General features: G+C 37.1%; 1 protein-coding gene across 4 annotated transcripts in view; it reads right to left on the bottom strand.

The window, feature by feature from the left end:
• Nucleotides 1–27,297, bottom strand: part of LOC133530162 (transcription factor AP-2-epsilon) — a 77,459-nt gene that overhangs the window by 17,364 nt on the left and 32,798 nt on the right. For 3 of the 4 annotated variants that reach the window (XM_061868020.1, XM_061868019.1, XM_061868021.1), the window contains 2 exons: nt 1,880–2,026; nt 119–256 (listed from right to left, as the gene is read on the bottom strand). In XM_061868020.1, the coding sequence (XP_061724004.1) occupies nt 119–256; nt 1,880–2,026 (285 nt within the window). The other variant, XM_061868022.1, reaches the window with a different exon arrangement.

Raw genomic sequence — 27,297 nt, 5'->3', positions numbered from 1 at the left:
CTTGTTCCTCGCAATTGTTTTGAAAAATGTCGTATGAAACACGTGTGCTTTGGTCAATACACACATCGGCTTTGATATCGCCTGCACTATTATTGATTACACCTCAAAAAATTCTTACATGGTGTGTATGAATGTCGTGATGGTCGCGGTGCAATCGCGCGTGTTCGTGGTGCGTATGGTGGCGTGGCAGGAGCTGTTGCGGCGCGTAGTGCTGCGCGTACGCCTCGCCGCCGCCGCTGTATTCCATGCCATGGTTCTGGGGATGAATGGTACCGTTATTATATGTACTTTGAAAATATTTGGTAATTCATTTATAACTTGAACTAACAGATTTAATGCTATAAGGAATTTTATCAATCAATTATCAGGTCAAAATTAGGGTTAGATTTCATGACCTGTCTATACTATACCTGAGGGCCTACCGCGAAAACCTAAATTCGCAATCTCTCTCTCTCTTTTACTTTAATGAAGGCGTAATTAGAATGACAGAGAAAAATGCCTCCAATTTGCGAACATCGATTTTCGCGGTTATAGCCCTGTTACTGGGCGGTGAGTTGGGCGGTGGGAAGTAGGGTGGCTGAAAGTCGGCTAATGATAGCTTATGATCAAAAAGGGATGACATAATTGCAATGTCTACACTTGTTGCTGGTGGTGTTGGCTGGCAAGATGCGGCCCTTTAGGCGGGCCAGGGCAGATTCGTATTGAGACAGTTTCGTTTTTGGGCCCGAATCTGAGTAAGCCCGACTCTGTAGAGGCCAGATTCGCCATAGGTATCTTTCTGAACAAAACAATATCGACATACGACTTATGATATAGAAGTCACTTTCTTTTTAAAACAATTTCTGAGTAGGTCAGATTCGTATATGGTCCCGTGACATGACAGTAATACGTCTGATTGGTAATAAGTTGGGATCGGATTTATGCAGTTTCTTATCTCATCCGATTAGCAACGATTCGATTAAAATATTAAGCAGATTCTTTTAATGATGAATTCTGGAAATAACGCTTTCTTATTAGGACAGATTTTATGTATATTTAATTTCGAAAAGGCCAGGTACAATCAGCAGATATCTGAGATACTGGCCACTTTAAGATTAAATATGATAAAGTAATTAATAGATAGTTCTTAATGACAATGTCACAATGGTTATGTAATTTTCTGACCTACTCAGAATCCGGCATTATGAGAATCTGAAGAGCTAGGAATTTGAGATCTTAATAACCTGACATCTTAGGAACTTGGATAACTAATAAAATGCTCTATACATTATCGAACTTACTCAGAATCAGAATTAAATAGAAACTGGCAACATTAGAGTCATACTTACTCAGATTTTGGCCTAAAACTCAACTGGTTTAATACGAACCCGTCTTGCCCCGCCTAAAGGGCGATAATATGATAAGGGACGCATGATATCTTTACCTGGTGTTGATGGTGTGAACTCGCAGGTTGTGGAGCAGGGGCGAAGGGAAGCTGGAAGTCGTCGTGGTCTCATGATGAGAGTATAATGTATTGTTTATACTTGTGAAGAGGGTATGATGTCAAGGCTGTATGATGGTGCAAACTCGCAGGGTGTGGAACTGTAGTAGGAGCGAAGGACGGAGAGAAGTCGGGCGGTTTGGAGTCGGTTAGTGAGGGCGCATGATGAGGATATGATTGTAGGTACTACCTGTTGCTGGTGGTGCGGGCTTGCGGGGTGCGGCGCGGGGGCGAAGGGCGGAGGGAAGTAGGGCAGCTGGAAGTCTTCCTGGTCTCATGATGAGAGCTAGACATATCTGTTGTTGATGGTGGAAGCGCGAGGAGCGAAGGACGGAGAGAAGTAGGATGGCTTGAAGTCGGTAAGTGAGGGCTCATGATGAGGATATGATTGTACTATACCTGTTGCTGGTGGTGTGGGCTTGCGGGGTGCGGCGCGGGGGCGAAGGGCGGCGGAAAGTAGGGCGGCTGGAAGTCGGCGAGCGATGGCTGCCCGCCACCACGGAAGCCGCCGCCGCCCAGGCCCAGCCCGCCGCCGCCCAGGCGCTCCTGAGGACAAGGAAGAAATGGTTAGAAGGGTATTACTTCACCGGCCATTCTTAAGGGTAAGAAATTTGAATAGCAGTTGCTTCACCTACGTACAGTACGTATGTACATATAAACATTTATGCAGGGGTTCTTTTGTGTTGATCAAAGTTGGAAGTGTGCAGATATAGAAACATTGGGTTATGGATCGGGCTCATATACGTATTTAAGTGATGTTAATGGAGCTAAAAGCTGGTTAGATCACTGCGTAGTGACTGAAGCGGCATGGAAAACAGTGTCAGATATTAAGATCCATTATGACGTTTATTGGTCCGACCATCACCCATTAGAAATTAAATGTAATTTAGAATTAATTATTACCAAAAACGACATTGAGAGTAATATAAAAAATAAGATTTTGTGGGGGACTAGAACACCTGACCAATTGACATTTTTTAATGAATATTGTAATGATCGACTCAAATTAATTGAATTTCCGAATGATCTTAAAAGTTGTAATAATATATTTTGTAGTAATTTAAATCATAGGCTAATAATTGACAGGTTATATGACAATATAGTAAATACGTTAAGGGACGCAGCAATTTTGAGTTCTCGTAAGGTGGTTTCTAGTCGAAGAAAGCCAGTCGTAGGGTGGAATAAACATGTTCGACAAGCTCATAGGGAGGCTAGACTGGCATTTCAAAATTGGGTTGCCTATGGTAAGCCTAGGGTTGGCGCCTTGCACAAAGTAATGGTTGAAGCTAGGAAAACCTTTAAGCGGAAACTCAAGTGGTGCCAAGATAATGCTGAACAAATTAAAATGGATATTATAGCAACGCACCACTTCAACAAGGATTTCCCTAGTTTTTGGAAACAGACCAGCAAGCTGAATCCCAAGGTTGGTCTCCCAGTGAGCGTCGAGGGTGTTAGCGATCCCTTGCAGGTTGCCGAACTCTTCAGAAACCATTTTCGGATCGAGTCTGAACTAGGTGCTGGCGTGGGGGTGCCACACGTGGAGCGGGTAACGGAAGGCTTTCGTGTGAGAATCACAGCGAAGGATGTGGCAGCAATCTTGAGGGGCATGCGACGCGGTAAGTCATCGGGACATGATTCTCTTAGTATAGAGCACTTACAGAACGCCGGAGCACATCTGCCAAGAGTGTTAGCCATGCTCTTCACTGTATGCGTGAGCCATACATACCTACCTGACGACATGATGAAGACCGTGGTGGTGCCCATAGTCAAGAATAGAACGGGAGATGTCGCTACCATAAATAATTATAGACCCATTTCGTTGGCCACGATTGTGGCAAAGGTGCTGGACAGTGTGTTGGACAGGGAACTGGAAAAACATTTGACTCTGCATGATGCACAATTTGGATTTAGAGCCGGCCTTTCTACAGAGACAGCAGTTCTCTGTCTGAAACACACTGTGCGGTACTACACGGACAGGGAAACACCTGTGTATGCATGTTTCCTCGATCTGTCAAAGGCCTTCGACTTGGTATGCTACGACAAACTTTGGCAGAAACTGTATGAGGATGCGCACCTACCCAGTGAGTTGGTTGAATTATTTAAGTACTGGTACAACCATCAGAGAAATGTTGTCAGGTGGGCTAATTCGCTGTCAGTCTCATACAGGCTGGAATGTGGTGTAAGACAGGGTGGCTTGTCGTCGCCCAGGCTCTTTAGCTTGTACGTTGACAGGTTGATTAGGGAGCTCAGTAGCACCATGGTAGGATGCTCTGTGGATGGCACTTTTGTGAATAACATTAGTTATGCAGACGACATGGTGCTGCTAGCCCCATCCGTCAACGCTCTCAACAAGATGCTCAGTATTTGTGAACAGTATGCCAAGGTACACGGGCTTAAGTACAACACGTCTAAGAGCGTGATGTTGGTTTTTAAGGCGGGTACCAAACATTATCCACGCGTGCCGCCGGCTAAACTGGACAACACACCTCTTAGTATCGTTAAAGAGTTTAAATACCTTGGACACTGGGTCACGGAGAGTCTGAGTGACGACAAAGATGTGGAGAGGGAGCGTAGGGCGCTCGCAGTAAGGAGCAATATGTTGATTCGTAGGTTCGCAAGGTGTACTAAAGAAGCTAAGGTTACCCTTTTTAAGGCGTATTGTCAATCGTTTTACACTTGCAGCCTATGGATTAACTACACACTACGGGCTCTCAGCGCCCTACGCGTCCAATATAATAATAGCTTTAGGATGCTGTTGGGGCTGCCGCGCCATTGCAGTGCATCGGGAATGTTTTGCGAGAGACGTACGGACGGCTTCCATGCCATAATGCGCAAGCGCGTTGCGTCCTTGGTGAGGCGCCTGCGCGGCAGCCCGAATAGCCTCCTTCAGACGGTGGCAGAGCGCCTAGACGGCCCTTTCCAGCTTCATTGGGATAAGCTGCACAGGGCGTCTAACTGATTTATTAGTTTTTATCAATTGTATGTTATTCGTTTTAGTTTTTAACTTTATGTGTGCAAGTAATTAAGTAAGTATTGTAATTTTAATGTATATTTGTTTTTATTAATTTATATTTTGTCTAAATAATTTTATCAAAATTGCTATAATATTAATGATTGTGTAATTATGGATCGCATGTATCTGAAATAAAGAAATTTATTATTATTATTATTATAAGCAAATAGTTTTGCTGACTGTACATAATTTTTTATTGAATTAGTGTTTGAAAGGCTCAAAAGTCAAACATAAAAATTGCCCATTGCTTCGTATATTTATCTACATACTATATTGACAGATCGATTCCCTCAACTAAATTAATTTTAGTACAAAATTGATACGAAAACTCGGTTACGTATAGTTTGTGAATTTTCGTCACTAGAAGAAGGCGGCAAATTTTAAAAATGTAGGCGCGAAGGATTGTCCTCCCATAGACCACTTGAAAGTCGCGCCTTTTCTACTGACAAAGTGAGTTTGCCAGACTATAGTAAATTGGTCAATCGAACTGTCATTTTCCTATCTGGCATATAAAGCTCCGCTTTGTTATCAAATATGTTTACGGTACCATTCATCTCCAACGATTCGATGTCACTATGATTTCTATACAAAAAGCTTAATGACTTATTTCACGCCTAGGCCCGCAATCATTACTGCCGCTCTTTAGTCATAGCCGTTACCATATTAAGCCAGAAAGGTTAATTACATTGTAATTTTGTAATCAAATCTCTTTACAAGCGTGTGGATGTAATTTACGCGCTGCGCTATTGTGCAAAGTGTATGTCAGGTGGGTACCTTGTCTAGAGGCGATTAGATTGTACTACAGTCAAACCAGGATAAGTTGGCAGCTATTTTGATAGCCCAGACGGTGCACGGGTTATTTTAAACGTCAACTTCTATGAAATTACTGTTTCGGCTATCAAAATCGCTGCTAACTTATCTTGGTCTGACTTTACATATTTAGTTTGGTATAAATAAGTTGTATCAGTATTGCGATACAACGAGGAAATGCCGCCAGCATCCTTGGTATAATGCCTCCTATTTTGGATTTAAGCTAGTTATAGTAATCCTCTGTATATATCCAGGTATTTCTTAATAATAAACTTATGTTGTAAAAAAACAAGACGATAAAATGCAAATTTACTTGACTGCACAATTGACTGATACTTTAAAAACGCCTATATTTTCATAGACTGCATATACTTGAGAAATTTCTACCAGTGCGACTGTGATCCGGGTGGCCAAGTGGTCATAGCGTCCGCTGTGCATGCAGTCCACAGACTGGAGATCTCGATCAATATTTTTTTCTCTTAACACATCTATTTCAGTTTAAAACACTAAAGTGTTCCAAATTTCATAAAATATTCCGAATTCAACGCGAATCGCGACGTAATACTAAAAGTGACACTTTCAAGATACTACGTAATTTTTCGAGAAAGTCACGGTAGTTATTTTCAGGGTTTTTAAAATGTTGAGGGGTGTTTTTTTATCAAACGTTTTGTGAAATATCGCGTAGAAAGTCCAAAGTCCATAGTGTGTACCCCTCTAACTTTCGAGCCGACCATAGAGCCTATATTCATACTTTCGAAGAAAATAGAATTTTCTCCAAATAACTGCTCTCCTTATAAAAAAGAGAGCAAGTACAGTCAAGTGTAAAAATATGGGTGTACACATTTTACTCAAAAATATGTCCCATAGCATCTTATTCCAGTGTAATAAGAGCGTAGTACCATATTTATGAGACGATTCTTTCGATACATATTTTTACACTTGATTGTACGTATATGATAGAGTCTGTTCGGAAAGAGAAGAGTCGTGGAATGTATTGGGCCCCATATATTCCACGACTCTTCTCGGACGGACATGCACTTGTCCGTTTTTTCAACATAGGCAAATGTCAATAGGAAATTGGAATGTAGCGATAGCGGTACCATCAAAGCGTTCATTTAATTCTATGATAGTATGAACGAATCGACAGAATAATTGTATGAACGAATATACAGACAGCTAATGATATTCTGTGGCACGCAAACTCTGAATTAGTAAATCTGTGAATTAATTTGATTGCATGCATTCTTGTAATTTAATGTATGTTACGTGGTGTCATTTGAGATTAATCTTGTTGAGTGATGAGTCGGTCGTAGTTAGGGATATATTGTACGGTCGCCATCAGATATATCGGAGCGGCCGCGGTGGTCAAAAATATCTAAACGTGTTCAGATATATGTGAGCACCGCGGTCGCGCCGATATACATATCTGATGGTGACTGTTAGAATGGTCCAAAAAAAAAAATTAAAATCCTCGCACGACGTGTCAGCATTGCGATTCAACGAGGAAATGCCACCAGCATCCTTGGTACAATGTCTCAAGGGCCTATTTTAGATTTAAGCTAGTTATTAATAGAGTTACCTCTGTATATATCTATTTTGAAAATAAAGCAATAAATGCCTTATCAACTTGAATGCTATGTATACTTGTAACTGGAATGCTATGGTTGCGTAACTTACGTTTAAAGGTGAATTCAAGCTCTACTTATTTGGTAACTTTTAACTTAGTGACATATAAGTGGCTAATGTAATAAACAAATTACACATAAATCTTGTTTAATCTACATTTTAGTTAATGCGTTGATCTGTCAACGAAATGGTAATGTGTAAGATTTAATGACAGTTTTGGACAAGTGTCGAGATCGCTTTCTCTAGGAGGGTAATTCTTTTTAGGCAATGGTACAGTTAGATCAGCAATTTGGTTGACTCATTCGCCATAAAATTGGATTTCGAATTCAACCTTTAAAGTCATACAGGGTGCTTTTTTAGTCGCCTGCAATAATTTACAGAGTGAACATATAGGACATACTGAGCATCTTTTACTATCGAAATCGCAAAAAAGGTGACCTTTTCATAAAAAATCTCAACATTAGATCAGCCAAAATGTATGAAACAGACATTTTTTTTGCTATTTCGGGGTTGGTCCCACAGTAAAAGTTGCTCAGTATGACCTCTATTCACCCCGTAAATGATTGCAGGTGACTAAATAAACATCCATATTAAGCTTTTGTATTAAAATTTATTTCATATCTTTTTGGATCCATGGTTCAAAAGTTAGAGGAGGGTAAATAATTGAGAGCCGACATAAAATGAATAGACAAAAAAAGGTTTTCTTGTAAATATATTGGTCACGGCACCAATTTGTAAGCATAATTTAACCTTATAATTTATAAATATAATAGATTGATTTCCTTCACAATAGTAAACATCGGCTTCATACTACGTTTCGCTACGAAAAGAATAATTTGGTGGAAGATTTATTATAATTATAAATCGTGTCATTCACGAAGACGCGAGCCTTGATTCGTATTGTCATGTTATTAAAGGTTAGATTTGACAAATCTGCGCGTCATCGTCGATGACACGAACGGTGTAATAATATCAAGAGGCGTCCTACTGTTCCAATGTGCTTATATAGAATTTTATATTGATATTTCTGACTCACAGTCCTGCTATGTACCACGCCCAACAATCTGTACGTAATTAAAATCGTATCCGAGTGTACATTACAAAAAGATCGATTGGCAAACGACATCAATCGATTACGAAGTGATCTAGTTTAATTTATTCGGGGGCCGGATGTGGTCGGCCGGATCAGGTTACGGTTATGGTGCAGAATGGGCCAATTTGACTGCGCACCTGACACAAAACCGATATTAGAATGATATTGGAATCACTATATCAGTTAGCTGTCATTCGCCCGGGCGTCTCGCTCGCACTTATACTTGTGCGGGCGAGTCTGAGCGAAATGAACGCGCGAATGAGTCGAGGAATCGTATCAGCTAACGATTCCAATATGTATTATTGTAATATTAGTTTGATATCAGCTACACGTTCTTATTGGCCTGTCAGTGGTGTTATATGTACCATAATTATGATACATGTACCATTTTTCAAGCCCCTGTACCATGTAAAATTTGAGAGGTGTCCATACACGTAACCATAATTTTACAAAACAAAATATTGGACGTTTATATTCGGTACCATATTTTTTCCTCGACCTTCCATTAAGTATTTTTTTTTATTTATACCATAAATTTTATGTTGCCTTCTAACATCACTATTGGCCTAGTCGAGATTTTTTTACATTTCAGGACTATAGTTAAACAGACTTTGAAGTTACAAAGTGTAGATTTGCCATTCAATGCTTTTATTATTTGTAGATCAACTTACATAGCCCTAAACTAAACTAAGCTTGTACTTTTGGTACTAGGTCTAACGTTATATACTTATAATCAATTAGATAAATACAAAGAAAACACTCTTAACTTAGGAACGAATCAAATTTTCGTGATTAACACACAAATAAATGCCTTTACCAGGATTCGAACCCGTAGGTTCCGGGCGGAACTCCCAGCTTCGTTGTCAAGTAATATTCTCAAATTCACAAAATGACTAGGTACGGTTCCGTCACCCACTAGAAACCTTTATAATACTCCAATACGTTTTGGACCAAAGTGGAAAGGAACAAGTCTTAAATCGACTTGTTCTATTGATTTTACTAATACGATATTTTGAGGCGCTCTGTTTTACAGTAATTATAATTATCGATCCATAAAACACATAAATGTCGAAATCAAGTGGATAATTATTGTGATGTTGTCAGTAAATGAGGCATGCCTATGAAAATGTTCGTTTCTTTGATTTTGAAGCTTGTTAGTGAAGAGTTAAGGTTGAATTTAGGATTTTTATGTCAGGAAAATACGTTTTCAAAGACAATTAATTTTACTGATTTTGTATTTCATAAGCCTTTTTTAGGATCGCATATTGATTTTGTTATGATTTCGGTGATTAAGTTGGACAGGTCTTCATAGTAATTTATTAGATTTTGTACGGGTTGCTATGACTGTTATGTATAAAGGAAATCAAGTTGCTATACATCAATATCGTAACAATTTTTTTCTACTCGTAGAGTGTAATGGTTGAATTAAGATTTCGTATACCAAACTATAATTGCGTACTTTTCATGTCTGGGGTCCCAACTCAGTTATAATATTAATTTCGATACACTGTAGTCAGCTATAAAATTGACCAATCACGTGTCGCCGCGCTCTCATAGAAAAGGATAATAAACGGGGTACGGGTGGGTGGGGGTTTCGAGCGTTTATGTCTTTCGTACTACATTTTTTTCTACAAAGATACCAATTTCATTAATTATTTAAGTTTTATAGTAAAAAAAGTATTATTTCAGATGACTTGTAGAAAAAGTATTGTATACAATAGTGATATAATCAAGTTTTTCAATCTCGTACCTTAATTAGGTAACTCAGCAAGCTTCGTTCCCTCTAAAGCTCTCTATTATATCACGATTGTATAAAATACTATTAGTTCTACAGCTACTGTCTTAAAAACTAGTGCGTATCTACGAGATGCAACCGGTAATTTACCGGTTTACCGTTTATTTACATACCGTTTTTTAACGGTTTGCATTTCCAACGTTCCTTGCGATTAGTTAGCAGATGCGGCGGCGCGTTAAAAATGTTGGTTGGTAATTTTACTAATTACAAGCTTTTATTTAACTTGCCCTGTTAGTATAACATGTACGTTACGTTAGTTGGTTAGTGCAAGTGGGTCAAATGTTTGAAGCTAAATTTGACCTATTTCCCGATTTCCGATTGAGCTGAAAATTTACAGACATAATATGTAAGTCGGGTGACAATGCAAAATTATGGTACCATGGAGCTGATCTGATGATGGAGACCGGAGATGGCAATAGGAACTCTAAGATGATACAACGCAACCTAATTGTGTTTGGGGTTTTTGAATTGTTTCCATGAGTATTAGTAAAAAAAGTACAGTCAGCCACAAAAGCTCGTACCAAAACTGTTTTTTTTTTTGGCAAAAACTAATTTTTCTATTCTGTTCTTTCGGAGCTACAGAAGCTTTATGAAAATAGAGAAATTATCGGTTGACTATCGGACTCATAGCAAAGGCCAATAGGTACGGTTAATTCGTTGACAAAATGAAGAAATGAACATCTCAAATCTCTAATCGATTTATTGCTCCATCAAAAATCGATTTTATTACGTTTGCCGATTCTTAATTAACACGTTATTCGACCTTTATTCTGTTTATATACCGCCATTTTGATTTTAGAACGCGTAAGTTTATGATGTCCGAACAGTAACTTACCAATTAGAACAAAATCACCCGTAACCCAATCGTGTATAACAGGTTTGACTTTTATTCAATTTTAAACTTTATTTTTAAGCTCTCAAAGTTGTTATTAAATTGATAAAATGATCTGAAATAAGAGTATTTTTAAATAATTTTATTTGTTATTATTCTGATCGAGCGCTTTAGTTTTTAAAAGTCGGATATATGAGAGTAATTTGAAACGGTATTCTTTAATAAAAGCAAACCGAATTTATTTGTGATTCTTTTATAATATCAATTAGAATTGACATTTCGGATATATAGTAGGAAAAGAGACTGGTCTATTAAGTGTTCAATTCCATGTTTTTTACTGCAGTTTTCACACTGGTGTCGCATCCGGTTGAGGTCGGTGTGATAAGATAAGATAAAGATAGTTTATTATTCAAGTATGTTACAATGTAGAGGCATATTACAATGCGCTTATGAACGTCAAATAAAGCTAACTGCCTAATACCTCGTGACATGACTGACCACTATGTTACAACATGTGTAAGTCGCAAATCATCTAAGTTTTATTTATTATTTATTTTATTTTATTATGGCAATAAACAGTCATGACATCAAAAAATACAATAGATGGACTACAGGGAAGACAAATAATGCCGTGTTTTTTTTAAAGTGATATTATGGAAACATTATAGGAGTTGTTGATATTGAGTGGTAAAGATAGATTCATCGTGCAACCCTAGTAACCCCTGTTGGGTTGCACGATGTTTACAACGTTTCAACAGATAATGTATTACTTTGTATACATATATGTATATAATATATGTATAGTTGTACGAATTATCATTTGGAATGCTGTTCTGAAATGTGGCAAATCAAAATAAACAGCTTCCCGGCGACATATCGCTTGCCTAATATTACAGGGTTCTATGTTACATATTCAAGATAGTTGAAATTGGACTCAATATCACTATGACAATGTTCAAATTTCAGTTCAATAAAAGTGAAACATAGAACCCTGTAATATTGCGCCAGTGATAATAAGAACTATGACAGTAACGATGTATCATGAAAACAAGTCGAATTTGCCTCCAAATTTGACAAATATATCAGCGGGATAAGTTGATCATTGGCGTTATCACGTTAAGCGCCAATTACATCCACAATTTCCGTTATCGAGCCCGAAATCAGTCCCGATTTCGGGCCTGATGATCGTTTTCCGTTTCATGGAATATCAGCAGCAGTTAAGGGTTTAACAATATTTAAAAAAAAATTGCCAAAAATGTTGTTATATCCAAATAAACAATTTTTTTACATTTCAAATATTGTAAACGATGTGCTGATATTTGGTCAAACGAAAAACGTGAGCGCGTGCCGCTTCTTTCCGCCGCCGCCCTAGGCTACAACATTCCCATCTTAACCAAATCACCACTTAGATGGTTCCGATGGTTGGCACTGTCGGCAGTTCTCTACTGTGCGTTTCTCCAGGAACTTTCTGCCTCGCACAGCTAAACTGTGGAATGGACTGTCGCCTGCGGTATTTCCGGACCGATACGGCCTTCAAACCTTCAAGAAAAGAGCGTAGGTATACTTTCCTCTGTCTATCTTAAAGTGTTCCGCAATTCGTCTGCTCGTTTGCCCCCTTTAAGTCCTATATCATAAAAAAGTGTTTAAAGTAAAATTAATCTGAGAAAATATAAAAAGTATTTGTAGCTAAGGATCAAATTTCTTTACCTGCACCTCAATCACGCTGGATAAGTCCACGTACGCCAGTGCCAGGGCTGCGGATCACTTTTAATAGAAAAACTACAGGTTTTTGAAGCTGGTCACACTTTTCAAAGTTTTTTTAATTCATTGTATTTTTTTTTTACTGTTAAAGAAGGGCGAGATGTTTTGATTGTATAGGAAAATCTTGAATTTTTTTGAGTAAGAGAAAGTTTACAGTTTGCTTAAACAATAATTGAACAAATGAAATATTTCTTATTAAACACTGTTAGGACTCCGTACGTTCGTCTGTGCAAATTAACGTTAAAATAGTGCTACTACGAGAAGCATTTTATCGATATTTGGAAGCGAAAGTCGATGAAAAACTAATATGAAATTTGGAATGACGACAATCATCGGATCCTTTTAATGAGATCGATTGCGGTTACGACATTTTATATACGGTACATAATCACTTGGCTCTGTTCTGGCTGCGTAGCCAACGTGCCAATCGTTAACGCTCCGTGGCGTAGTCATATCTCTCTATCACTCATATTAGCCCGACAGTGACTGTTGCGTTTCGTTCGCTATGGAGCGTTAACAATTGACACGTTGGCTACGCACCCAGATGTTTTATCGATTTTGATATACAATGAATAGATTAATATTTTCCGAAGTATGAGGTTTTTAGTTTTTATATATTGATTGGTTTTTGTTTACTCAATGTAACGTAAGAATTCAATTTTGGTTATTCTGACGCGACGTTTGCGTGTTTATTTTTAATTTTGTTGCTATGACTAAGTATGCCCTTATAATTGTGAATTTTTCTTTAACTATATGTGTAGAAGCGGCTACTACATCATTATTCTACCACAGATTATAAGGTAGTTGCCATGGGTCCGATAAGTAGTTGTGGTATTAGTGAATTAGATATACACATCACTAGTAAATACAACACTATCGGTTTAATTTTTTCAAACGCCTAGTTTCAACACGCGCTACAATTATTTATCAATCAATTTAATAAACATTCAATTGGAAAGTGCTCCCAATTAACAATATAACTTAATAACGGCCAGTAACGAGATTGATCTTTAAAAGTTTAAATATAATTCAATCTGCACTAACGTTGATTGGAGCAATTAATTCCTATGAAACCGTTATTTATGAAAACTGTTAAAAAGTTGATTAGAATGGATACAAATTATATTAACGATACGTTAATTTGACCAACTCTGACTTTACTAGTGTCAAAAACCGCACGAAGCTAAATAAGGAACAGATTTAAAATTCAAAATGAGAAAACCAATTCTGATTTTCATATCTATAACACAGTATTCTCCCGCTAAAACGCAATGTTGCCAGCGTGAAAACCGCAAATATCTCAAGAAATACGTGTACGTTTTAAAAAATGACACTTTCGATTTCCCGCCAAAAATGTTGCCAGTGCAAAAACGGATTGCAACCGCGCGCGCCGCGGGTCCGTAGCCGACTGCCGAGGGCGGACCCTCGGGGTACCATGTGTTCTCGACGACCTTACGCCCTGACCTTTGTAGTTTGCGCTACTAAGTGTTTTAATAGTGAAATATTGTGACTTTACTATTTTTACCACTTTTTGAAATATTTTTGAGAAACTATAGTATTTTTAAAGCTAACTCATAAAAGATAAAAATATAAAATGCAACTAAGGCGCACCAGCACCACAAATGGTCTGAAATTATCAGAATTTGAGCACAGAAGTATCTGTTACGAAATAAATTCAGACATTGTCTAGTAATATGTGGCAATAAAAAAAATCTTATTCTTATTCTTATTCTAGTAATTGTTTTTTTAAACCAACATTGGTTACCAAATGAACGAAAGTAAAACTTTTAACAAGTACGTTTAAATAATAGTAATAAAATAGTAATGTGAAGTCAGTTTTCTTGGAATTTTGATTTACAATACCGTTACAAGTAAATGTACCTACTTAATTTAATGTATGGGTAGGTAATGTGTCAAATCTTGGATAAATTATTAACGTGTTAAAATTCAGAAGTGTTATAATCAACTAAATCAAGCTTAACTGAAAGTTAACCATTTAATAATAGGTTCTGTCGCTGCCCTCGTTAGAATCAAATTATCCACATGTATATTAATTATTCGTTGTGGCTAGTTTAATTATAAAAATAAAGATTTGAGACCTATAATGGTGGTGGTCGGTGGCAAACAAGCGTACGGCCCGCCTGATGGTAAGTAAGTCTCCGTTGCCTATGTTGTGTTGTGTTGTTTATGGATCTTATCGGTCTGAAATAAATGATTTTTATTTTATTTATTTTTTTATGTACGCCTGCAACTCCAGAGGTAGCATGAGCGTTGCCAACCCTAACACCCTCGTTCAGCTCTGGCAACCTTACTCACCGGCAGGAACACAACACTATGAGTAGGGTCTAGTGTTATTTGGCTGCGGTTTTCTGTAAGGTGGACTGTAAGGTCAGCACAGCAGATGTCATACCGGATCAATAACTTAGACAGAACCGTACCGGACTTACCAAGACCAATAGTATCTGTAGATAGTATCACAGGGAAGTTAGTGACATAAAATGTTCTAAATCGGCCGATTTTTATTTTGTTATCGATTTTTTTTCGTTACGTTTCGATAAAATTTGGTCAGAGTTATCAGAGTAAGTTTTAATTTCGTAATTATTCCACCCAGAACAAGGAGCTCTTCAATTCAGCCAAACTTTATCCAAATGTAACGAAAAAAAATACGACAAAAAAAATATAATACATTACGTAGTTTTCATCAGAATCTCTCATATTTTGACATTTACCAAATAAGAGATCTTTGGCCAGCGTCGGTGTATAGTATATCACCGCACCGCGTTCTCTCGAGTAACTCGCAAGTATTTCCCTTCGAGTTCCAGTAGTAGCTCGCCCCTCCCTCTATTAATTAGTAGGTATTGCCGCGCGCCGATTGGCGACTATCCAGCCGTGGATTAGGCTACCAGTGGAAAAATGGCTTATGTCAAATAGAAACAGTTGACAAGTTAGGCAGTTTTCACCTGGTAGGGTGTTTGAGCTTTATGTATGGTCGAAGTTAGAAGTAGCCGAACAATTATGTATACATACTATTATTTCAGGTCAAAATATAATAGAGTTAGGGCCAACACACGTATCGTGGATACGACGTCGTATCGTGGGTATGTGTGTTGGCCCCGCGATACAACGCCGTAACGTTGCACGATGCCGAAACGTGAGACGACCGCGTATCGTGGGTATGTGTGTTGGCCCTTAGACCACGATAAGTTTGTAGCAATTTTGATAGCCCCGACTGTGGAAGTGTTATTTTAAGCGTTAAATTTCTATGAAATTGAAAGCATCACTTTAATCAAGACGGCATCTTGTTTAAAAAAATCCAATTAGTAACTCATTCGGTTTAGCCTTTGGTTGACTGGTAGAGTATGCCTTCTGGCATTAAGACCGCTTTTTGCAAATTAAAAAAAAATAATTCAAAATTCATTATGAGATTGAAAAGCTTGATTTTATCACTATTGTATACAATACTTTTTCTACGAGTCATCTAAAATAATATTTTTTTACTATAAAACCTAAATAAATAATGAAAATTGGTAAGTAACTCGGTAGACAAAAATGTAGACATAAACGCGCGACTGCCGCCCCGCGCCCGTTTAGTCTTTTCTATGGGAGCGCGGCGGCACGTGATTGGTCAATTTTTTAATAGTTGACTACAGCATATCAAAATGAATCTTATAGTTGAGTACTTTCATGTATGGGCTCCCAATTATAGTTTGGTAAACGAAATCTTAATTCAACCAATGCAGTCGACGAGTAAAAAAATACTTTCTTAGTAGAATATGAGGAATTCAAATTTCAAGATCCTACCTTCAATGGTCAGGCTGTGCGTTGTCTGTCAGTAATAATGAGTATCTATGTAAAGCGTTTCTCGTGTTTAGTTTGTACAATAAAACTAAGATTTAATACACAATCACAAATACACATAATGATACTTAATTCATATCGAATATGAAATCACCGATTCGTAAATGGACTTCATTTACATCTGACAACTCTCCCCTAACGTTCGGATCTGGCAATTGATTCAGTTTGGGCAATATCCGCCAGTCACCCTTCCCGAGGCTATAGGGCAAAGTAAATAAGGGAAATGGTACATAGAGTTGTATTTAAGTATATAGGAAATGACCTGTGAATTAGACCAAACTAAGTCAAAAGATGTATACAACAATGTATGTATAGAATCCGGATAGTGTATTGTTACTTATTTTGCTAATCAAAATTGACCCTTATCACCAAGCAAGACGCAGCAAACGAAACTAGAGAAACGGTCCGAAAGAGATAATCAAACTAGAGGACTGTATCTCAGCTTGTATTTGTTAACATATGGACATATACTCTGGGCAAGCCAACTTTGCCTACTAGGAGATCGATCCTTCGTGCCTACATTTTTGTATGCCGCCTTTTTTTACTGATAAAGCCGGCTTGCCAAAGTATATACATTGACATATTAACTGATTGTAATGTTGGCGATATTGTCTAATGACAATTGAATGAGTGAGTTGCCTGAAGTAAAGATTGTTCATTTTGAAATGCGATCCTCTAGTTTGACTACTCTTTCGGTCACACTTTTTTGTTGAAGTAATCAGTCCGGATTCTATACAAGGCCGTGGCACCGACTTGACTTGACAAGCGACAGAATTGACTCTAGGCAATCTACTGTGCGACTAAGTGTGGCCGCACTTAGCATACCATAAAAACCTAGATAGTTAGAGTCTGTTCGGAAAGAGAAGAGTCGTGGAATGTATTGGGCTCCATACATTCCACGACTCTTCTCTTTCCGCACTTACTCTATTTACTCGTATATGAATAGGTACCTACTTATTTCTATTTATTGCCACTTACAATACACACTCAAAACATTTCAACCTCCTGTTACTCTTGAATTAAATTTCGAACTTCATTAGACAAATAGAATTCATATTTCCGTCCGAAAGGTTGGCAACACGCGACCCCCCGCTTCTAGCCTCAGGCTACACGACCAATCGGCGCGCGTTCTTTATTCAAAAATTCAAACTGCTTCTGCTACAATGGATTTTCTTTTTTCTTTTCATTGAGTAGTTTTAAATTCTAATTGGCCAGTGCTTGTTTGATTTTTTAAAATTATTATTAATTAATTATTATTGGTAAGTAAATTACTTCCGTGAGGCTATTCAAAGCACGATTTTTTCTATTATAATTTTTTGAAGTCAATAATAAAATTAATAAATGATGGAGTTTGAACCTCCTTTTTCTAAAGTCTGTATAAAACTAACAACCACTTACTTTACGGTACTATTAAAAACATTTTGAATGGAGTACCTAATACCTACCTAGTGGTCTAAAGAATTACTGTATGTTAAGGTTTTGGGAGTAACAAAAATATATTTCAATGTGCAAAGAAATACGTTTCAGTAAGAAAAAAAACTACGCCTACAGGTAACGAACGTTGATAACAACTGCACACAAAAATAAACATTCATTCGAAAAACATTAACCTCTCCACTTTGCTAGTCAAGTAATTAATTTTGTATAGTGTCACAGATTATACACCGTGTTTTTATTGAATTCCGTTAACTCCGGGGTATGGTAATCGTCCGAGATAGTACTTACGTTTAGTAGCAAATTTATACATTCGTACTAAACACGAATCAATATGTAACCAGGCCCTAAGGCAAGTGTATAAGCTCGTAAGGGCCTTATAAGATAAAAATGAATTATTGATTATCTCCGAAATGGAGTTAATTAGAATACCGGTGTCTTTGAGAAAGTTAATTACTTAATTTAAGCTCGGGTATGCACTCTTGAAATTAACAGAAAAAAAAACACGGTGTATAATAGTTGGTACTATGTAGTTAAACGGCTTTTAAACTTCATAGAAGAAATAACGTGACAACACAGACCTTTTATCGAAATTGTACTGGTCATTTAAATGGCAACAATTATTTCACGCGCTCATTTTCAGGTTATTAATACTAATTAATATTTTATACAATGGCCGTTTAAAGCTTTTAAGGAGGTTTTTATAGCGCTTGATTCATTTCCGAGCACATTCGGCAAAAGTGGGTTACACGTTACAAATGACGAGTTATAATTACGGCGAAATGATTCATTTTCCTGTCTTGCGAAACGGATCGGGTTTTTTATTCATTTCACCTGCTGGAGGGCAATTCGGACTTACATTGTGACATCAAAATAATATCTGAATAATGTTAGTGCGTCCGTCTCGCTCGCGCCAACACATCGAGGCCAATTCAACATTCCGACATCAAAACGATATCCAAATGATGTCAGTGGCCCGTGCGTCTCACTCGCGCCAATACATGTACGGACAAGTACGTGTGAAATGCACGAGAGACTGACATCCATCATTTAGATATCATTTTAATATAAGTGTGAATAGGCCTCCTGGTATCTTTTGGCACAGTACAAGTAATATGGTATGTACTAAAGTACAGATGTTGCCTTAGCTCAGTAAGGTAGTCATTCTACTCAAAGACGTACATTTTGTTTGACATAAAATATATATCTTACTATAATTATAGAAAAAAAAATACAACATATCCGATAATTAATGAAACAGACAGTAATGTCAAACCTGCTTACTGTATTACAACTTATTGTATTTTTTTTTCCTCTGAAGACTAGTAAATAGAATTTAAGTATGGCTCATGATTTCATTTTCTTTATGCTGTTAGTATGTATGTTAACATTATGTACTTAATAATGAACCTCCAGGTCTATGATTCTTAAGTATGTTAAGTACTCTACATTGTACTTCAAATCCATTTGTATATGTGACTGTTTGTGTCCTAAATAAAAAAAAAATAAAAAAAGAATTTTGCCAATCACTTTCATGACTTTAATCCTAGATCACAGGGCCATTAGAAGTCTTTATTGTTATTTATCATATTCACAATTTAACAGCTCTGTAATTCTTTCACATAAGACCATCACTATGTTATCTAAAAGTATTTTATTTTGAATGAAACAATGTAAGTGTATATTTTTGCCCGCCTGATGGTAAGCAGTCACTATGGACACCTGCAACTTCACAGGTATATGATTATTTAAAATAAGATGGTAAAATTATGCTATTTCTTACGAAGTTTTAACGTGCGGACATATTTTGTGCATTTTAAAGTAGAATGACCCAGGTACTCTGAATGAGTAAAACTTATAAGGAAAATTTAAATTAAAAATACCGTAACCTCATTAATAACTCAACTACATACTTACCCTACCCTACCATAACCTAGGGTCAAACATTTTGAATAAAAAAGCCACTTCTGCGTACTATAAAATAAAAGTTATCGACTCTGTTACATATATAACCTGTATTTTTATTTCAGTCCCAAGTACCTACTGAAAAAAATGCATCCCGCCTGTAAGGGTTCAACGTAAAAATTAGCTGTAAATTCCCTTAACTTTGCGATGTCTATAGCAAAAGACGCGAAGGAGTTAAGCATGTATTTACTATATAATGGGTATGACCCATAGTATGTTTTGTTAACGCTTTAACATTAATCAACAAAATTTAACACATACTTGCACATACACATCGCAAGTATCAACACCGTATCACATCGGAAGCCACCGATGGTCTCTTGTTTTCGCCGGGCCGCATTCCCGCGATATTCCGCAAAAACAGGTTAATTACGAAATTTTGAAAAAGGAACGTAATGTGAAGCGGCCGTTACTTTGCGGAAGGACGTGATTGATTCGCTGTTCGGCTTTCGCTGGCAACACTAGCTTCTGTATGTTTTTTAGTAACGTAATTTTTTTATCTAATAGTTTTTTGGGCGAGAGGGTGTTAGGTATAAGAAGAATTTAGACTATTTTAAGTTCATAAAAATACGATGAAATTTTTTCAAACAAATATTTTGTAGAAGATGCTTACCTACAGTCTACAGTCTCATTAGGGAATAGTGGATACCGTCGACAATAAGGTTCACTAAGCTAACACTTCGGGCAAATATTTAGGACATGCCTTGTTGACTACGAAACCCTAAAAACTAAAAAAAAAAAACACAAACGATTATATTATTAAGTAGTCCGTCTAACTTCTAAGCTAACTTTGAATAGAACAAAGTGTCATTATAAACGTCATAGTTTCATAGAAATTTGACATAATCAGGGGGAGGAAACTAGAGAGTTCGGGCTTTCTCGGCTCTGTTCGGCTAGGATTCCTCCGAGCAATTATTAGGGGATGCACAACTTGACGTTCCTTTGCGTGCACAACTACAGATAAGATAATTACATGAATTTTGATGAGTCTAAATCGCTGTCAAACTTTGGTTTTGTAGGAAGTTTCCTTTCTGTACGGTAGAACATACTATTACTTATTCTGTGACATAATTAATGACATAACAACCACACAATGTCATTGCAAATGCCATGCAAAGTTAGCTTTGGTCCGACTCAAAGTAAAACTTATTTTATCAACTTATTTTTTCCTTTTATTAAATACCTAATTAGTTTAAAATCTTTTGACCCATTAACTAAACCCACTTAAGATAAATTACGCTGTTCCGGTATTACGAAAATCCCATAACATATCAACACACTTACATCATACAGAATAAAGTCGAATTCGCGATGACAACCGAGATACAGCGTTGTCAAAGTTGTCATCTGTCAACATTGATTGTGACGTTCGGGTTGGGCAAGTAGATCAACTTTCTACATACGGACAAACGGGTCTTATTATATATGTATGAGGCTGCGTAATGCCAAGTTTTTTCTAATCTTTTCGGGCCCAGCGGTCCTAGTCAATTGATAATCGTGTATCGTCAATGGCTCTGTGAGCTGTAGATCTTGCGAATCCAAATCCGCCATTTTGAAAATTTACGTCAATCTGAATCACAAAAAAAAACTCTCGAACTTGGTTACAAAACTTTGTTGTTCTAAACTTATTATTGTGAAATTTTGGTTCTTGGCGTCCGACCTGTACCAGTAGAGGGAATATCTGAACCGACATACGAAAGCATTTTTTCCACTTTGCTTGCATTTCACGGTTGCCAGGTAAAAAAACAACAATAGAGCATTACATAATGTACCTATGATCATGTGAGTTTTACGGGCCTACAACGATATTTATATTCTTGATGATCACGTAGGTAGGCACTAGGTAGGCCCTCGGTCATCTCGATAGATTTTTACTTTTGAATTGGAGTTTAACGTTAAAACGTCTTTGCTACGGCCCCAACGGTCCTGAGATCCTACTGATATCTTTAAAAATAGTTTTATGTTAAAATAAGGAATGACATTGACACTTTGTATACCACCTGATTGTACCCTTATTTATGCAAATAAATATTGAATTGAATTGAATTGAAAAACAGGTTTTTTTTCAAAAATATAATTATACTGAAACACACCAAACTAGTCAGTCGAAAAAGGCGCGAAATTCATATTCTATGGGAAGTTTACTCTTCGCGCCAACATTTTTTAAATTTGCCGCCTTTTTCTACTGACAAGTCGCTGTGTCAGAGTATATTTTGATTGTTAGTTAGTTTAAAAAGGATCAAATAGACGCGATAAGGTTTTGTTTATCTGACTGTATGCGTAACAGTGGCGCTCGCCTTGCGGTTACGGGAGACCATACTATTATTATTTATTCGCCTACGAAAGTTCACATTTTTGCCATTTTGAGCACTATTGTAGTTTTCAGTCCCCCTTTACGTACTTCGCACATAGAATATATTAAACTCGTCTGTTTACTATTAAATATTTAAATTTTTCGACTTTGTCATGTACTCATGTATTACTTACTGATATGTAAATGTCGGATTAACATAACGGAATTATATGTCATATTTAAAAAAAGCGTAGGTAGTTACGCTTTAAAAAATAACCGGCCAAGAGCATGTCGGGCCACGCTCAGTGTAGGGTTCCGTAGTTACTCTTCCGTCACAATAAGCTAAACTGGAGCTTAAAGTATAGTAAATTGTTAACCAAGGGATGAAACGGTACCTTTCACCCGAGTTAAACAAATAGGCAAATTTGCATAATCAGTACCTAATTAAATTAAGTCTTTTTACTATGAAGGGAAAACTTTTTGCAATAACTCAAAAACAACTAAACTGATCATACCTGCTATAGTTTTCATTAAATGTCTTTCTTAAGCTCTACTTTCACGATTTTTTTTCATATTTTTTGGACCTATGGTTCAAAAGTTAGAGGGGGCGGGACACATTTTTTTTTTCTTTCGGAGCGATTATCTCCGAATATATTCACTTTCTCAAAAAATGTTTCTTAAAAACCCTTATTAGTTTTGAAAGACCTTTCCAACGATACCCCACACTCTAGGGTTGAAACGAAAAAAAAATTTCACCCCCACTTTACGTGTAGGGGAGGTACCCTAAAAAAAAAAAATTTTTAGATTTTATTGTACGACTTTGTCAGCTTTATTGATTTATATATTCATGCCAAATTTCAGCTTTCTAGCAGTAACGACCACGGAGCAAAGCCTCGGACAGACAGACAGACAGACAAACAGACGGACATGGCGAAACTATAAGGGTTCCGTTTTATGCCATTTGGCTACGGAACCCTAAAAACGTCCAATCACATTCTTGGCGTAACGGAAAATGATATACTGCCATACTATCAAATACTTGCCATACCTAAAAAATACAATGGACGTATTTCAAATGAACTGGCCATGTATTATTATTATTCTACCAAATGGTTTGTTAAGTGTGGTAACACTGGTTCTCGCGAAATTCTCGTTTATTTAGCTCTAACTTTAAGAGGCTGTCAACACCCAATGTCCTTGAAATTGATGTTACTTAAACAGTTTTTTAAGAAAGACTATTTGTTTTAGTCAAGTAAGAAAAATATATGTTCGTATTAATTATATTTCAAAGACCGTGGTCGTACTCGATACACGATTGAACGAAATCGGCTCGATAGAAAATAATTGCAAAGATTGGTCTTAAAATCACAATTAAACGGTTTTATGTCTTTATTGTTTTGACTTATGGGTCTGCAATTAAAATCACAATTTCAAAACATTTATATCTAAACCTTGGTCGAGTTAAATATTACACTAATAATCCACTTTTTTTTATTTAAATATTTTTCTTATTATTCCCTTGCCCAGGCCCAGTAACATGCGACAGTGCTATCTCATTTACTCCGATACAAATAGACAGTGTGCGCGCTTTATGTATTGACAGCCTCTTAATTCCTATCTCTAGATTTTATATTGTTATGTATCTAAGATAGGTATCGAACGCTAGTACATTGTGCAACGAGGGGGATAAGTGAAACTTTGGATACGAGGGTGGTAATTCCCGACCCGAGTTTGCAATATTCTTACCCCCGGAGTTACACACAATGTTTTAAAGAAAAAAATAAATTTTAAGCGATATAATTCTTAAATATGGTGACATATCAAACATTTGTCCGCCATTTTGTAATTTCTTGGCAGGTGAAGCATCGAAGGCACAGACCTATTCAGCATTCAGCCACGATTGAAAATTATGTAAAAATATTTTAATCGGCGCTGTTAAATTAATCAAATTAAATAATTTTAACCATAAACAAAAATATTAAATTATAAACGTCAGTATTTTAAAAGTAAAACTCATTTATGCTAACGAATAAGTGACATAATTAAAGAAAAAGCTATAACTCCCTAGGGAGTTAAAGCTTTTTTTTACAACCCATAACTCCTGCGGGAACGAAATAGGCTTTTGTCCTTCAGCACACCTGCATGAAATAAGATCTTTTTCGAACAAGTGTGATGAAAAAGACTTTTTATCTATGGGCATGAAAAAAAATCTCGTCTGCTATTCACGAGCGTAACGACTATTAGAATTTCTTTAAAATATTTGGGGTTTCTCTGTCATTTATTTGTTTTTTGCTAAATAAAATATTCTGTGTAAAAATAGTATTTTATACAATCGTGATATAATAGAAAGCTTTTCAGTCGAGTACCGAGTTTAGGCAACGAAGCTTGCTGAGTTGCCTAAGTAAGGAACGAGATTGAAAAGATTATATCACTATGGTTTACAATACTTTTTCTACGACGCATCAAAAATAATACTTTTTTTACTATAAAACCGAAACAATTAATGAAAATTGGTAAGAAAAGGCAGACGTACAAGATTCCATTTTTTGAACGAGCACGTAGTTTGATAATTACATGAATATATAGCTTACTAAGCCAAATAAAATAAATAAATAAGGACATTCTTACAAATCTTGACAGTCCCACGGTAAGCTCAAGAAGACTTTGTGTTGTGGGTACGATATACAATGTATATAATATATAAATACTTAATACACAGAAAACACTCATGAATCAGGAACAAATATCTGTGCTCATCACACAAATAAATGCCATTACCGAGATTCAACCCCAGGACCATCGGCTTCATAGGCAGGGTCACTACCCACTAGGCCAGTCACCGGTAGTTAGGTTCATAGCGGGACATGCAGTTAATAAAGCTTCGATCGAGAACCTCTCGTACCGCCGCGTTGTGAAATTGTCGAGTACGCATGCGTGGGCGACCCGCGACTCAAAACTAGTTGGCTGTTACGTCATGGCTAGAACAATCGCTTACAGTAGGTAACGTATGTTCTTAATAGCTATCGCTATCATCAGGGGGGTCTCACTTTGTACGTCTGTATCCTCGGCTGATCTTAGTACTGTGAGCTGTGTCGTCAGGAAAGCTAGCGCGATGGAGATTCAAAGTATCCTCTGATACTCTCCCTAGTGGGAACATAGTTTAGAGTCGCTATCCGCTACGTGCCGCCTACTGCTACCTGCTTTTAGTGTGTCTGGTCACGGTATATCGGGACCCCAAAACTGCCGGGAGACGGTGGCGCATGTCATCTACTTATACGTAATGAGGTGACGTCATCAAAATGGCTCCCGCGTCCTTGCGGTTGAGAATAATGGGCTACAACCGCGAAAATCGAAGTTCGTCAATGGCGGGCATTTTTATCTGTCACTCTAATTACGTCTTAGTGAGAGTAAAAGAGAAGCATATTGTACCTAAATTATGCCTTTCTCATACACGACACGAATTACAAGTGTGGGGTATAAAATGAAAGATACGTGCCATATTTCAGGGTTTCGTAGTCACCTAGAAACCCATAGTTTCGCCATGTCCGTCTGTCTGTCCGTCCGAGGCTGTGCTCCGTGATCGTTAGTGCTAGAAAGCTGCAATTTAGCATGATTACATAAATCATGCATTGCGACAGAATGGTAAAATAAAAAGCATAAAGATATATTTCTAGGGTACCTCCCATACAAAACTGACTTTTTTTTATTTATTTTTTTGTTGCTTTGACCCAATAGTCCGGGGTATCGTTAGGTCTTTCAAATATAAACGTATAAGGGTCTCCAATTGTTTTTTATTTGCGGAAAATAATAGCTCTGTAAGAAAAACAACAATCTCCCCTCCCCCGTTCTCTAATTTTTGAACCATAGGTCCAATAAATATGAAAAAAATCGTGAAACAAAAGCTTAATAAATAAATACTTTCAATGAAAACTATGGAGAACATGATAAGTCCAATAGTTTTTGAGTTATTGCAAAAACATTCCCTTCTTAGTAAAAAGACTTGCAAAGCGCTGCAAAGGTACTCCCTTATACTTGTAATGTACATGATACATACTAATAGCCCCCGTTTGGCATATTTTGACAGAATGGTAACTACAAAACCCTACACTGAGCATGGCCCGATATTCTCTTGGCCGATTTTTTGTCATAGTAGGAAATTATCTACCTATTGGATACTATTCAAAGCTACCGTAAGAGATTAAGGAGAAGGAATAGTTATCAGTGATAAGCGTCAGTCGTATGGACCGTTTTTCGAAGCCAAAAATATTCCGTCGCTGTGTGCATAGCTAAGCCACATTTACCGAATATTGTGGTTTTCCCAATAGCAACAATCAGGATGCCACGTCCATCACAGCAAATACTTATAGATCTTCATTTTCGATCGTGATCTATTGTCAATGTGCAATCGTGCGCCGCTGATCATAGCTAACTGATCGATTCGAATTTTGGGAGATCCGGTTTTTGGGAAAAGCAATGTGAAACTTAGAAGAGCCCTGTAGATTTCTAATAAAATCGGCCAAGAGCATGTCGGGCCATGCTCAGTGTCCCTACACTAGTTACCAGTTTTTCGTAGTTACCATGCGGTCAGAAGTGTCAGAACAGGGTTAACGGGGGCTATTATTAAATATCGTGTACATTACAAGCATTAGGGACTAAGGGAGTATCTTCGCAGCGCTTTGTACGTCTTTTTAGTAAGAAGAGAAGATTTTTTGCAATAACTCAAAAAAGGCTGGACCGATCATGTTCGCTATAGTTTTCATTGCAAGTAATTATTAAGCTTTTGTTTCACTATTTTTTCATTATATCTTGGACCCATGGTGGTTGCTTGGTTAGAGGGAGGAGGGGGAGGGGGGCACATCATTTTATTTTGTTTCGGAGCAATTATTTCCGAAAATATTAACTTTATCAAAAAATGATTTTGGCGACCCTTATTCGTTTTGGAAACTACGTTTTTTTGTATCGAGATTTGAATGTCTGTTTTGTCATCCCATTTTACGGTACTGGTTTCTTTTAAAAAAAGGTTAACAAGCTTTCATTAGTCAGCAAATCACCTCGGCAATTGCAGGCTATGGTAGCCGATTGTCATCAAAATAAGTTGTATACATATACTATACCTAAGCTGTATGCCTCAGAAAGTATGTTATTTTTTAAATTATAGTGTACAAATATGAGATGAGTGTCAACTACTAGGGAATATCAGAAAAAAAATGTATCACAACTTTTATATCAGACTTCGATTTAACGCGAGTGCCTTCACACTAAAAGTGACACAAAAACAACCTGACGACTGACACATTTACGACAGTTCATTGACATCACGGACACACACATACGCAC

Source organism: Cydia pomonella, chromosome 22 (genome assembly GCF_033807575.1).
Source record: "Cydia pomonella isolate Wapato2018A chromosome 22, ilCydPomo1, whole genome shotgun sequence".
Lineage (NCBI taxonomy): Eukaryota > Metazoa > Arthropoda > Insecta > Lepidoptera > Tortricidae > Cydia > Cydia pomonella.
The sequence above is the reverse complement of the archived record's forward strand: the minus strand, read 5'-3'. Positions and strand labels throughout refer to the sequence as shown.